Raw genomic sequence first — 13,670 nt, 5'->3', positions numbered from 1 at the left:
ATGATCTAGTTAACCCTCCTACCTTCTCCCAGATGGTGGATGAACCACCCTTTACTTTTATTCTCCATGCATTTTGATGTAATAGATAACTAATTGAGTTTGGGTTGGTTTTTTTGCTCAATCTGAGGAAGCTTGGGAGTCGGGATCCTAAGTGAAAAACGCCTTTTTGACCTAAGCTACCTGATGGTGAAGAACCTTTGCCCAATCCCTTCCAACACACACCCCAGATCAGCACTGTCTGGCTCACATTTATTGCTTCTGGGCTCCTGTGTCTGAGCAAACCGCGCTGTACTGTCCAAAGGGCAAATGTGTTCCCACTTCCCTGGGAATTTCGACATGTGCTTGCTTAGCTTTCCAGCTGAGCTGAGCTCTGGGGGCTCTGTCTCCCAGCAGCCGTGGTGGGGATAGGCAGCGGAGGGGGAGCCCAGTGCAGCACGGCAGTGCTAACCCGCAAGGGGACACCCTGGTACCCGCTGTACGGCTGCTCCTTGCTCCCCCAAGGGAGAGGTGGGTGGAGAGGATCAGCTTGGATACCTGATTTATCATTACACCTCAAGAGTATGGAGATGAGGAGCTCAACAACTGGTTGTCCAGCTCTGGCATGGGAATTGTACAGCTCTGGTAAGGGCAGCATTGTAAAAAAAAGGGAAGAAATTTACTCCGTTTTTCTCCTTCCTGCTCTTCTCCATTGCAAAAGGGGTATTTGTTTAAGCATGTGCTTGCATTCTCTAGAGAAAGTCAACGGAAACCATGCTGGTGCCAGCCAGGAAAGGAACAACTTAATCTATAAATCTCTACATTTTCAGGTTAACTGAAGGTAACCATGTCAACAGTGAAAACCAAACGGCTTGGAGGTATAATCATAGAACGGTTTGCATTGGAAGGGACCATAAAGCCTATCCAGTTCTTCAATACCGTGGCTGAAAATAGATTTTCTTAGTCCATTCAGTGATGTAGGATTTCCTAGTTTTATACACGTTGAAATACAGCCCGGGAAGAGGTGGAGTGCCCATCCCTTGGAGGGATTTAGGAAAGGTGTAGATGTGGTGCTTAGGGACATGGTTCAGTGGTGTGGTTAACAGTTGGATTTGATGATCTTTATGGTCTTTGCCAATATAAACAACTCTGTGATTCTGTGGACAGAGCGTAAAACTCATTTGAGAACCCAGATTTCTTAAGACGTTGGAGAATCAAGCCAAGACCTCAAAGCCTTTACTTCTTCCCTGACATGTGGCCTCTTTATAAAAGCCAGTTATGGACAATTCATCCAGGTTCCTTCACATCTGCACCTCAAAACTGCTGCTGGGTAATTCCCAGCTGCTGGGTAAGCAATAGCTAAAACACTGGGGTCTTGTTCTGGCCACAACTCTAAAATGAATAATATATGGGCTGTTGTGAAGAAAACTCCATTCCAACCTGACCTAGCACATCCCTCCCATTTAGGTTTAAATATCTCTAATAACATGGTACCTCCAGTTTCTCCTGGCATTGCAGTGATTCAGCTCAGTCTGCTCTTGGCAATTTTCACCCTAATAATTTTAAAACTAATTTTCCCATATGGTTGAGAGAAAAGAGCCCCATAGAGCTCACACACTGACTGAGTCACAATGGACAGTGTCTGATTGATGGGACTAATTGCTACTGCTTCCTCAAACAAGTGATGGCGATCTCTGATCTCTTTAAGCACCCTGGGGTTTTGTATTGCTCAAGGCAAAGGACCCTTTTAGGTCATCACTGCGCTGTTAATGATACCTGTGCTTCCAATGATACCTGTGCTTCCAGCATCTTTTCATAGAATCATAGAATCATAGAATCATAGAATCATAGAATAACCAGGCTGGAAGAGACCCACCGGATCATCGAGTCCAACCATTCCTATCAATCACTAAACCATGTCCCTCAGCACCTCGTCCACCCGTGCCTTAAACACCTCCAGGGAAGGTGACTCAACCCCCTCCCTGGGCAGCCTCTGCCAGTGCCCAATGACCCTTTCTGTGAAAAATTCCTTCCCTTCTCCAGGACTGTGATGAAGTCACCAACTAGACTTTGATGTTCCTCTTTGAGGATGTCAGGTAGGGCTATAACCCAGATGCTGACAAGGATGGTTGGGAAGAAAAAGCAGCACAAGAGCTTCCCCCTTCCGCGACCGCAACACCACAGCCTCAGCCATGGGCGGCACCTCGGGCCAGAGACATGAGATGCTGACCAGCTTATAGAATCATGGAATGGTTTGGGTTGGAAGGGACCTCAAAGCCCATCCAGTTTCAGCCCCTGCCATGGGCAGGGACACCTCCCATTAGATCAGGTCACTCAAAGCCCCATCCAACCTGGCCTTGAACACCTCCAGGGATGGTGCAGCCACCACTGCTCTGGGCAACCTGGGCCAGGGCCTCCCCACCCTCACAGCAAAACATTTCTTCCTGATATCTCATCGCAATCTACCCCCTTTCTGCTGAAAACCATTCCCCTTTATCCTACCCCTGCACTCCCTGATCAAAAGCCCCTCCTCAGCTTTCCTGGAGCCCCTTTCCATACTGGAAGCCACTCTAAGATCTTCCAAGAGCCTTCCCTTCTCCAGGCTGAAGAAAGCCTGACCCTTGTGTTCCCACAATTTTATACTGAGTACAACATCTATGGGACAGAACTGTTGGTCACTTTGGGGTCACCTCTCTTGTCTGCCTCTCCCTGCAGGTGCAACCCTTTCCCTCTGCTTCCCTTCACAATATTTCACCAACTCGAGGGTGGCCTTGGTTTCCATAGGGATTAGTTTAAGCAATGGCCTTTCTGCATCCCAGTGCCTTGTGTTATCACTTCTAGAGAGAAACCTTGCCTGTAAACGTGCAGTTAAATTTCAGAAGACAAAGCTACAGAGATGAGGCTGAGATGAGGAGTTAGAAAACTGTTCCTGCTTTAGCTCAAACCAAAACAGCGAAAGTGGGAGGCTGGCAATCAGCCTTTTGCAGTGTGTCTGTGCTATCACATGTGGGTGATCTGTTGTCCCAGGTGGATTTGCCTGATGTCAGTGTTCTGACACGAAGCAGCATGGATTTCATCCTTAGCCACGGGATGGCAGTTTCTCACAAGAAATCAGGTTTTTAAGCCCAGCACGCTGAGTCACAGCCCCTTTGACATAATCCCTATGGAAAAAAAAAAGCATCTAATAGGGGGAGCTGGTGGAAAAGCATCACCAAAAGGCTGATGCTGCCTTAGTCATGCAAAGTGAGGAGGATTAGAGTGTTGTCCTATTTGGAGCCAATAAAACAGCATCTCCAACAGGTGTGGGTCCCCAAGCTCTTCCAAGACATCACAGCCTACAGAAGTGGTGTAAAACTGCCACGAAGGCAGAACTGGACCAACACTTGTGCTGGGATCGAGCTCAGCATGGTGGGTTCAAAGCTGGGAGCTGGGTGTTAGGGATGCCTTGGAAAGGAATTCATGCTTGGGAAAATGTCACACACAGTATGTGAAGTCAATTCCAAAGGTAACTACAAGGTTGTTATCTTTGCAATTCCCTGCTGAATTAAAGGGACCTTTCTGTGCATGTGGCCTTCAGACATGCAAGGTGGCAACCTGGGGGTACCATGGGCAGAGCTGGGGGTGTGCAGGGCAGGATGCTCCCCTCCACAGTGAGGAAGCAGGATAATATTATCCTGACATGATGATATCCTATAGATAGGATCACGGAATGGTTTGGGTTGGAAGGGACCTCAAAGCCCATGAGTTCCAACCCCTGCCACGGGCAGGGACACCTCCCACTGGATGAGGGGGCTTAAAGCCCCATCCAACCTGGCCTCGAACCCCTCCAGGGATGGGGCAGCCACCACTGCTCTGGGCAACCTGGGCCAGGACTTCCCCACGCTCTAGCAAAACATTTCTCCCTAAGATCTCATCTCAATCTCTCCTCTTTCAGCTGAAAACCATTCCCCCTCATCCTATCTCTGCACTCCCTGATCCAAAAACCCCTCCCCAGCTTCCCTGGAGCCCCTTTCAGCACTGGAAGCTGCTCTAAGGTCTACCCAGAACCTTCTCTTCTCCAGGCTGAACAATTCCAACAATCTCAGCCTGTCCTCGTATGACAATTGCTCCAACTCTCAGACCATCTCCGTGGCCTCCTCCGGACTCGCTCCCACAGCTCCATGTCCCTCCTGTGCTGAGGACTCCAGAACTGGACACGGCGCTCCAGGTGGGTCTCACCAGAGCAGAGCAGAGGGGCAGAATCCCCTCCTTCACCCTGCTGGTCCCACGGCTTTGGATGCAGCCCAGGATAAAAGCATAAATTATCATTAATACATTTTTTGTTGTTGTTGTTTTGTCCTCAAAGCAAATATTTGGTCTCTCATCCTACCCCTTGTTCCTCAGGAGCAGAGCCCAGCACCCACCTCACCACAACCTCCTTTCCAGGAGCTGCAGAGAGCGATGAGGACTCCCCTCAGCCTCCTCTTCTCCAGGCTAAACACCCCTCTTTCCCTCAACCCTTCATAACCCCTGTTCTCCAGCCCCTTCCCCAGCCCCGTTCCCTTCTCCAGACACGCTCCAGCCCCTCAGTGTCCCTCCTGTAGTGAGGGGCCAAAACTGAGCCCAGGATTCGAGGTGCAGCCTCCCCAGCGCTGAGCCCATGGGGACGATCCCTTCCCTGCTCCTGCTGGCCACCCCATGGCTGATCCCAGCCAGGATGCTGGCGGCCTTTTTGCCCCCCCCACCCCGCCCCGAGGGTCCGGGAGCAGCCGAGGAGGCGGGCGCTAGGACCCGGCAGGGCAGCCCCGGCGGGATCTGGGAGGGAGGGGGCGGGCGCTAGGACCCCGGGCGGGGACGTGGCAGCGAGGCGTCAGCGGCGCGCGCTGGGATTGGGCGGCGCGGGGGTCACGTGAGGCGCGGGGCGGAAGTGAGGGGCTGCGGCCATGTTGCGGCAGGTGAGGGGGTTGGGGTTCTCACCGGGACCTGGGACCTGAGGGCGCCTGGGCCTGAGGCAGAGAGGAGAGCCCAGAGCCTGGGACCAGGGAACCGGTGTCCTGGGACTTGGGGACCCTGACGTAGCCCTGGCCTGGGGCCGAGTAGCTGGGGCCTGGGAGCGGAACTTGGAGCAGGGGCCTGGACGTGGGCCTGGAGCCCAGGACCAAGTTGCTGGGGCCTAGAACGAGGGCTTCGACCTGGGGCTGGGAGCAGGTGCCTGGGACCAGGGGCCTGGAGCCCGGGAATAAGTCTATAACTACCTGAAAGGAGGTTGTGGAGAGGAGGGAGCTGGCCTCTTCTCCCAAGTGACAGGGGATAGAACGAGAGGGAATGGCCTCAAGCTCCTCCAGGGGAGGTTTAGGCTGGACATCAGGAAAAAATTTTCACGGAAAGTGTCATTGGGCACTGGCAGAGGCTGCCCAGGGAGGTGGTGGAGTCACCTTACCTGGAGGGGTTTAAAAGATGGGTGGACGAGGTGCTGAGGGGCATGGTTTAATGACTGATAGAAATGTTTGGACTAGATCCAGTGGGTCTTTTCCAACCTAGTGATTCTGTGGTTCTGTGAAGTCACTGGGGCCTGGAACCAGGGCTTGGATGTGGGGCCTGGACTGGGACAGGGACCTAGACCCAGGGTCTGAGCCTGGGCCTAGTCTGGTGGCCTGGGGCAGTGTGGGCTGGGTCTGGGATCTGGGGGCCTGGGCCGAGGCTGAGACCCACACTGGGAGCCTAGGAACGGCAGCCTGTGCCTGGGTCCAGGGCCTGGGCTGGGCGCAAGCAAGGCTGCTGCAGCAGTGTCCAGGCTCCGGCAGTGCGGGACAGGTAGGCACTTTCTGCCATCCCTGCAGCCCCAGGCTGAAAGCCCTGCGCTGGCGTTCTGCAGCAGTGCTGCTTGGTGGTTGGTGGAAAGCCGCTGGGGCAGGATGGCTCCAGGAGAAGGGCTTTGAGGTGAGAGGACTCAGCAGGCCTGGGGCTGGCATCCTGGGGGGAATGTGCCTCTGCAAAAATGAGGATCTGAATCTGTCAACAAAGCATTTACTGGAGTGAAGGGAGATGGGAGCCTGCTGCCTGGCACAGGAGTAGCTTCAGTAGAAGGCAGTGAGCTTTCTAAGAGGAATGGAGAGCAAAGGAATTTAGAGCAGGCTGTGACATTAGTTACCTGGTGCAGGTCCCTGCATTCACACTGTGAGGTTTTGCTAAGCACAAGTCAAAACATTTAATAGAGTTGCGTGCAACTACTCCATTGTTTTGTTTGTATGATGTGGTTAAATCCTCACGTTTTTCCCAAACTGGTTTTGATCTTAAGGTGATGCCTTAATACTTCTGGCTGATCAAAACTGGCCCTGCTGGATACTGCAAACTGATTCTTTTGTTCTCACGTCACTCTCTGCATCTGTTTCTGCTTTAGGACAGCATTGAAGACATCGAGGATGTGTCTCTCTTTGATGCAGACAGTGACATATCCAGGAGATCAAAAAAGTCGAAAATAAGGTCAGTGGCCATAATATTTCTAGATGAGCTCCAGACAAAAGAGTGAGGAGGAAAGGATTGTCGTATTACACCAAAATATGCAACAGCAAATCCCTTCTGTATTTACTTGGTAGTAATGAAGCATAAGTGCTGGATAACCAAGAACACCAATTCCAGAAGCACAGCTGGGAGTTTTAGATCTGCACCTTTGTACTTCTGAGCACCCTAATGTTTGCTGCGTGTTTGTGCTCCTGCCTGTGAGGGGTCTGTGCTGGTAATGACTCTGTGGTGGGGGTTCTCACTGTATTGGGTGCTGCTTCTGAGCTGGACCATTCAGGGCTTTGCTTCCAAGTGTGTTTGACGCTGCCCTGCTGTTCCCATGTCCTGGTGTTGTCAATCCAGCCACCTCCTGCCCAAAGGGCCTGCCGCAAAGCTGCAGCCATACCTGGGTGCTGTGGTGATCTCAGCTCTATGCTGCGTGTTTCTGAGCTGGGAACTGTGCAAGTTGGAAGGGATGGCAAATCTGCTGCACTGGGAGATCGGATCTTTCATTCTGCTCGTTCTGGGGTTTCCCCTCGGGTCCCTTTTAAATTACCTTGAATTGCATTGAACACTGGGTGAAATTCCCTGCCCCGTCCACCCTGGATCTGTATCCTGTTTGCACCTTGGATATGGCTGTATGTAGAATGTCTCTTCTGCACGAGGAGTTTCTAGTGAGTTTATCTCCTGTATTTTATGCAATGTTTGCACACTGGGCCTGTGTTACAGTGCTGACCCTTATCCTGTGAGGTGGTAGGAAATCACCTTGGCAATGTCATTTCTTTAATTGCTTCAGCTCTGTCTGACCGAGCCGTGACTGTGCTGTACTTCATTGCAGGCACCCAGTGGCATCATTTTTCCACTTATTCTTCCGAGTCAGTGCCATAGTTGTCTATCTGCTCTGTGAGCTCTTAACTAGCAGCTTTATTGCCTGCATGGTGACAATTATCCTACTCTTGTCGTGCGACTTCTGGGCTGTAAAGGTATGTTTCTCTTATGCTTTATGTTGTTTTCATCTTACGGTATAAGAACTATTGAACAGGGATGTTCATGTCACAATAACATTACTGCTTTCTGCCTTTGCCACAAAATGATACCTGAAATGCCCTCAAGTCCTGTGATGCACAGGAAGGACATGGAGCTGGTGTAGTAAGTCCAGAGGACACCATGGAGATGATCTGAGGGCTGGAGCACCTCCTGTATGAGGACAGGCTGAGATAGTTGGGATTGTTCAGCCTGGGGAAGAGAAGGCTGCAGGGAGAACTTAGGGCAGCTTCCAGTCCTGAAGGGAGCTCCAGGAAAGCTGGGAGGGGCTCTGCATCAGGGGGTGCAGGGATAGGATGAGGGGGAATGGTTTCCAGCTGGAATAGAAGAGATCGAGATGAGATCTTAAGAAGAAACGTTCTGTGAGGGTGGAGAGGCCCTGGCCCAGGTTGCCCAGAGCAGTGGTGGCTGCCCCATCCCTGGAGGTGTTCAAGGCGAGGCTGTATGGGGATTTGAGTGACCTGATCCAGTGGGAGGTGTACCTGCCCGTGGCAGGGGGTGGAACTGGATGGGCTTTGAGGTCCCATATGGCCCAAATCATTCTGGGATGCCTTGTGTAGCATTCTGAAGTGATAACTCTTAAATCTTTGTTTACCTGGTTTCTTTGTGAAAATTAAATTGAGAAAGCACATCAGGTTTTCTTTTAAGGCATCACAGGCTTTGTTATGACATTGCTTTTGATTCACTAGAATACACTTCGCACTAATTTGTTGTTGTACTGCACGTATTAAAAAATAGATTGCTGTGGGCATAAGAACCTTGTGATCTTGTTTTCCCAAATGTTAAGCCAAATAGCAGCATTGAAAATAAAGACCCAAACAGCTGAGCTTTGGAAAATGGTTTATTTTAGCAGAAAGTTTAAAGCTCGTTGCTTCTCTTTTATTTCAGAACGTCACAGGGCGGCTGATGGTCGGCCTTCGCTGGTGGAACCAGGTGGATGATGATGGTAAAAGTCACTGGGTGTTTGAAGCCAGGAAGGTGAATTCCATTTTTTTAATTATTTTTCTTCTCATGATTTCTGGTTGATGAAACCTCTGTTTATTGGTAGCTGTGCGTGTGAGGGCAGATTGTACAATGTAGATTTCTACTTCCATCACAGATCTGTGACCACATGCCCATTTCATGTGGGCTCTGAGCAAGCTTTTTGGTTGTTGAATTATTTAAAGGTTCTCATGATCACAGAATTGTAGAATCATTGAGGTTGGAAAAGACCTCTCAGCTCATCCAGTCAAACCATCAGCCCAGTCCCACTGTGCCTGTTAAACCCTGTTCCCAAGTGCCTCAGCCACACATTGTTTTTTTAATCCCTTCAAGGACGGAGACTCCCCAACTGCCCTGGGCAGCCTCTGCCAGGTCTTCACCACTTGGTCAGTAGAGATGTTTTTTCCTAATATCCAATCTAAACCTCCCCTGGTGCAACTTGGGGCCATTTGCTCTCATCTCATCCCTTCTTACTTGAGAGAAGAGCCCAGCGCACACCTTAACCACAACCTCCTTTCTGGGAGCTGCAGAGAGCAATGAGGTCTCCCCTCAGCCTCCTCTTCTGCAGGCTAAACAGCCCCAGGTTCATGAGCTGCTCCCAGAACCCCTGGGCTCCAAACCCTTCCCCAGCTCTGTTTCTTTCTCAGGATGCACTCCAGCCCCTCAATGTATTTCTTGGAGTGAGGGGACCAAAACTGAGCCAAGGATTCAAGGTGTGGCCTCACCATTGCTAAGCACAGGGGAACAATCCCTTCCCTCCTCCTGCTGGCCACCCCATGGCTGGTCTTCTTGGCTATCTCGGTCACCGTTGGCTCACGTTCAGCTGCTGTTGACCAGCACACCCAGGGCCTTTTCTACTGGGCAGCTTTGCAGCTGCTCTTTCCCAAGCTTGGAGTGTATTTGATCTGGCTTAATGCCAGAAACAGAACAGTTCCACATAAAATGCAGTGAAGGTTCCTGTTTCCCGTTGGTTGCCTGCAAGTTTTCTGGTATGAACTTGGAACTGCTGCCATAGCTTTTATCCCCTGTAGACGTGGCAAGAAACATACATAACGTTTGTCATGGCTCTTTCTGTGCCTTTTTATGTGCAGTGGCTACTGCTCGGTCTCTGGCATCCCGGCTGTCAGGCACCTCACAACCCATCCTGTATTCACCCTTTTCACACCTGTCTCTTACCTTGGTCTGTGGTGAGCTAAGGGCGTGCAGAGATGCAGTGAGGTGGAGATCGCTTCCTGTGGTGGAGAAACTTGAACCTAAACCATTCTCCAGCCAAACTTGTGCTCTCCTCACTGGAGGCACATTCTTTCTCTAAACCACACCAGTTTATTAAAGCTAGAGTGTATTGAGGGAGGGGAAAGGTGGCTGGACAGCTGGTGATACTGTAAACTTAGCCATAAGTTGTTAACCCATTTCAGGTTTTGTAATGATTTTAGGAAGAACCGAGTGCTTGCTTGGGATCTGCTACTCTTTAAAGACCTCATGAAATCAATAGTGTGGTGGGAATCAGACCTCTGTGTGTGTAAAGAAAGAATTGACTCTTCTTTGATGCCTAACAGTGTCGATATTTAGTTCTGTCAGTGCTAGGATGGGTGAAATTCTCAGTCTGTGCAGTGATTTGGAGGTAGAAAACATTTCCTATTTGGCTCTTTCTGAGCGTTGTAACTGAGCCATGCAGTAAATGTCACGTTACCCAAACAACCTTTTAGCTCCAGGCATTCCAGGAAGATTTGAAGCTGCTGCCTCCACTGTTTCTGACAGAAAATTGACAAAAGTGTGCCTTAAGTGGAAATGGTTTTCTATTTCAGAAGGATCTTTACTGATGTAGAAATTGATCTTGAAGCCCCCAGTACTGTGTGGAGGCAAGACCAGGAGGCTTGTTGACTCCAGACTGTTTTTAATGATGATGCAGTCCATACAGTGGAGCAGCCTGTTAATCTCGGTGTCCTCTCCGTTTCTAGGTATCGGCGCAAGGCAGTAAAACCTCATCAGAAGCAGAGTCCCGCATTTTCTGGTTGGGTCTGATTACCTGCCCTATGATCTGGGTGATCTTTGCGTTTAGCGCTCTGTTTTCCTTCAAAGTGAAGTGGCTGGTGAGTGGGCTTTGTGATGGATCTTGTGTGTGACTGGCAAGGCGGAGTGCATCAGTGACGGTGTTTTCCTTGTCCTAGGCAGTGGTTGTGATGGGAGTGGTTCTTCAGGGAGCCAACCTTTACGGTTATGTCAGGTGTAAAGTTGGCAGCAGAAAGAACCTGACAAGCATGGCAACCAGCTATCTTGGGAAGCAGTTCTTGCGGCAGGTAAGATTTCCAGGATGTTGGAAACCCTTCAATCATATTTGTATCTATCCGTCAGCTTCCTTATGACCTGGCCATGAAAGAAAAGATGGGAAAAGCTGTTATTTGTAATTCTGCAGAGGGAATATTCACATCTTGCTGCCTTGTGAATTGGAGCCTCCTTAGTAAAGTGACAGTAACTTGCTAATTACTGGCATCGAGTTCCATTTGGGGCTCCTTGCTTGCTGGTGCCATGGACAGGTGCCATGTTGCTGGATTATTGGAAATAAGGGGCATGGTGAATGTGGCAACAGAGTGAAATCATAGAATCCTGGAGTGTTTTGGGTTGGAAGGGACCTTAAAACCCATCCGGTTCCATCCCCCTGGTGTGGGCAGGGACACCTCCAACTGGATCAGGGGCTCCAAGCCCCATCCAGCCTGGCCTTGAACACCTCCAGGGATGGGCCAGCCACCACTGCTCATGACAACCTGGGCCAGGACCTCCCCAACCACACAGAAAACCATTTCTTCCTTAAGCTGTCATGTCAATCTCCTGTCTTTCAGCTCAAGACTGTTCCCCCTGTCCTATCCCTGCACTCCCTCATCAAGAGTCCCTCCTCAGCTTTCCGAAAAAGAAAACCCTGAAATGGTTTTTGATAAACTGCTGCTCACAGATAATGTGTCTCTATACAGCTCCTTCTATCGCACTACTTCCTCTTGGTGTTGTGCCAGCCACAAGACCATGCATCTGGAGCGATGCTGCATTGGCCCTGGTGTTCCAGCATGCGTAGCTCTTGGCCAGAAGGGCTGCCACTACCTTTTCTGTTCTTACTCGCCTCCAACCAGCTTGTCTCAAGACCTCCTTTTCTGCCCCAGTACTGGGTTTTCTTCCTTCTGTGGGTTCCCGTAGCAGCAGGCACAACCACCCCCTGCTCCACTTCTGGGCTGTCCTTTACCTTCTGCTTTTATCACATTTCCCGAGTGTGCTGTATCACACAGGCAGGGCTGGGGATGGGTGGTTTGGCTGTCACAGGTTGACAGATCTTCACTGGAATCACTGTAAGTAGTGAGATTGGAAGCTCAAACATTGATAGACCTTTCTGGGCAGTCTGCGCTGGGATTGTGTTCTTCCATAGCTGGATTTGCTTCTGACTGGCACCGCGGCAGTGGTTAACCAGAGGCCCAGACTGGTTTCAGCCTTTGGCAGGAGTTAATGTCTTTTCCCTGAATCACGACAGCGAGTCCCATCGTGCTCCTGTGCTCCTTACCTCCTTATTTCTTCTTTTGCCTTCTGCAGGCTGTGGCTAAAGAGGAACAGACAGCATCCTGAGTACGGTGGAGGCCTCGAGTCAGACCGGATTTGCAGCAATGGACAACAGGAATGTTGCTCTGACCATGAGATCTGGGACTGCACACAAGTTGTGAATTAAAAGAAGTAAATAAATTGTGCAAGGCTTCAGGTTAACACTCCTAGCAACTTTTCTTTGATTTTCCACTAGCAGTTTGTGTTTCAGTCCTTTCTCTATTTGATTAATTAGAATTAATTTACCTAAACTTTAAATTCAAAGATATTCTAGGTGGCTTCTGTGCAGGTTTAGAACTACCAGGTGGGTTAAGAGAAAATTGCTGGACATCTTTCTTCTGGAAAACCATGCACAAGCCCAGCCCTGTCATCCACGAACTCACCTGGTTCCTCCAGTTGGTGCCTAATGTAGTTTCAGTTGTGAACTCAGCTGCATTCTTGGGAGTCATTGCTGCTTCTGTTACGAGGTTTAGGTCACATTCTCTTGGCTTCACATCTCTCACTCTGGTTTGAATGATGCTGCAGTGGGGAGATCTGAAGGAAACGTCACTGCTGGCTCCGTATAACAACTGCCGAAATCTCGTGGCAACTGCAGAGACGATTTCTGAGCAGCCCCATCTTATGGGTATCCAAAGCATTGTCTGAGGTCACAGTAACACCTTAAAGCCCGGGATTTCTGGGAAGTCCTATTTTACCTCTTAAGCCCGTGTCTCTGTGGAGAGAGTAGCAAAGAGTGAAACGCGGTTAGGAGGAAGGCTGCACGCACGATGGCAGCGGCAGAGAGAATCTGAGCAGTTGTCTGACCAATCCTGATAAAGTGATGCCTTGTGTGTCACTGTGCCCTTCGTGCCTTCAGTGCCTCAGGAATTTTCCCTGGCCTGGAGGGCATAGAGTGACGTGGCCTGCAGTTTCTTCAGCACAGGGTCACAGAATGTGACCTGCAGGAGCTTGCATTCCTTGAATCCTCGTGATGCCTGTCCTCACCATGCTCCCCAAGGAGTCTGAGGGCTGAGAAAAGTCCTTTGTAGGTGAAATCTTGGCTGGCAGTGTTCGCTGAGATGGCATAAAGTGGTGTGTTCCATGTGGAAAGCTGTATGGAAGGGGTCAGTTCCTTCTCGTCACGGACTTCTGTTCAAGGCAGGTTGTGCTTTCCCAGCAGTGGATGTTGTGAACTTCAGATGAGGTATTTGAATAAGAATGTGGTTTATTTTTAAATAATGGGAATTGCAAATTGTGGGCTTGTGTTAACACATTTCCTCTCCCCGTGTGGTAGCAATACCTGGGAGCTGTATATTTGTGTAACTATGGATCGATTCCTTCCTTTTGTAAATATGTATTTATAAAATCTTGATTATTAAAACAATGCTTTGTTTAACCAGACTGGAGATGCCTTCCCTGATTCCTGGCTGAGCTCTGTTTGTACGCTGTGTTCTTGCAGTGCAGTTTTAACGGGGGTTGCCTGTCCAGGTGAACGCTGCTGTTCAGCGAGTTGGGCCACCGTTCCTGCTACCCAGGGCCTTGGATGCTTCTCCCTGTTCTTCATAAACATCCTGGAGCATTACTGTTTGGACCTGAAGGGTTTGTCACTTTGGAAGTCTTGTCTGGAGTGTGTA

The 13,670-nt window shown here is 50.0% G+C and overlaps 1 protein-coding gene across 1 annotated transcript; it reads left to right on the top strand.

The window, feature by feature from the left end:
* Positions 1–4,853: 4,853 nt before the first annotated feature.
* On the top strand, positions 4,854–13,432 carry LOC138728769 (Golgi apparatus membrane protein TVP23 homolog B-like). Its single transcript, XM_069872381.1, has 7 exons — positions 4,854–4,910; positions 6,356–6,438; positions 7,295–7,439; positions 8,389–8,478; positions 10,440–10,571; positions 10,650–10,778; positions 12,052–13,432. The coding sequence occupies exons 1-7, from the start codon at positions 4,899–4,901 to the stop codon at positions 12,082–12,084; spliced, it is 624 nt and encodes a 207-aa protein (XP_069728482.1). The 5' UTR covers positions 4,854–4,898; the 3' UTR covers positions 12,085–13,432.
* The last annotated feature ends 238 nt before the right edge of the window (positions 13,433–13,670 follow it).

The sequence above is a fragment of the Phaenicophaeus curvirostris genome, chromosome 19 (genome assembly GCF_032191515.1).
Source record: "Phaenicophaeus curvirostris isolate KB17595 chromosome 19, BPBGC_Pcur_1.0, whole genome shotgun sequence".
Lineage (NCBI taxonomy): Eukaryota > Metazoa > Chordata > Aves > Cuculiformes > Cuculidae > Phaenicophaeus > Phaenicophaeus curvirostris.
The sequence above is the reverse complement of the archived record's forward strand: the minus strand, read 5'-3'. Positions and strand labels throughout refer to the sequence as shown.

Excerpts from the sequence above, each read along its gene's own strand:
- LOC138728769 (XM_069872381.1), top strand. Across the intron at positions 8,479-10,439 it reads GGGTGTTTGAAGCCAGGAAG|GTATCGGCGCAAGGCAGTAA; the intron begins GTGAATTCCATT and ends CTCCGTTTCTAG. Across the intron at positions 10,572-10,649 it reads CCTTCAAAGTGAAGTGGCTG|GCAGTGGTTGTGATGGGAGT; the intron begins GTGAGTGGGCTT and ends TCCTTGTCCTAG.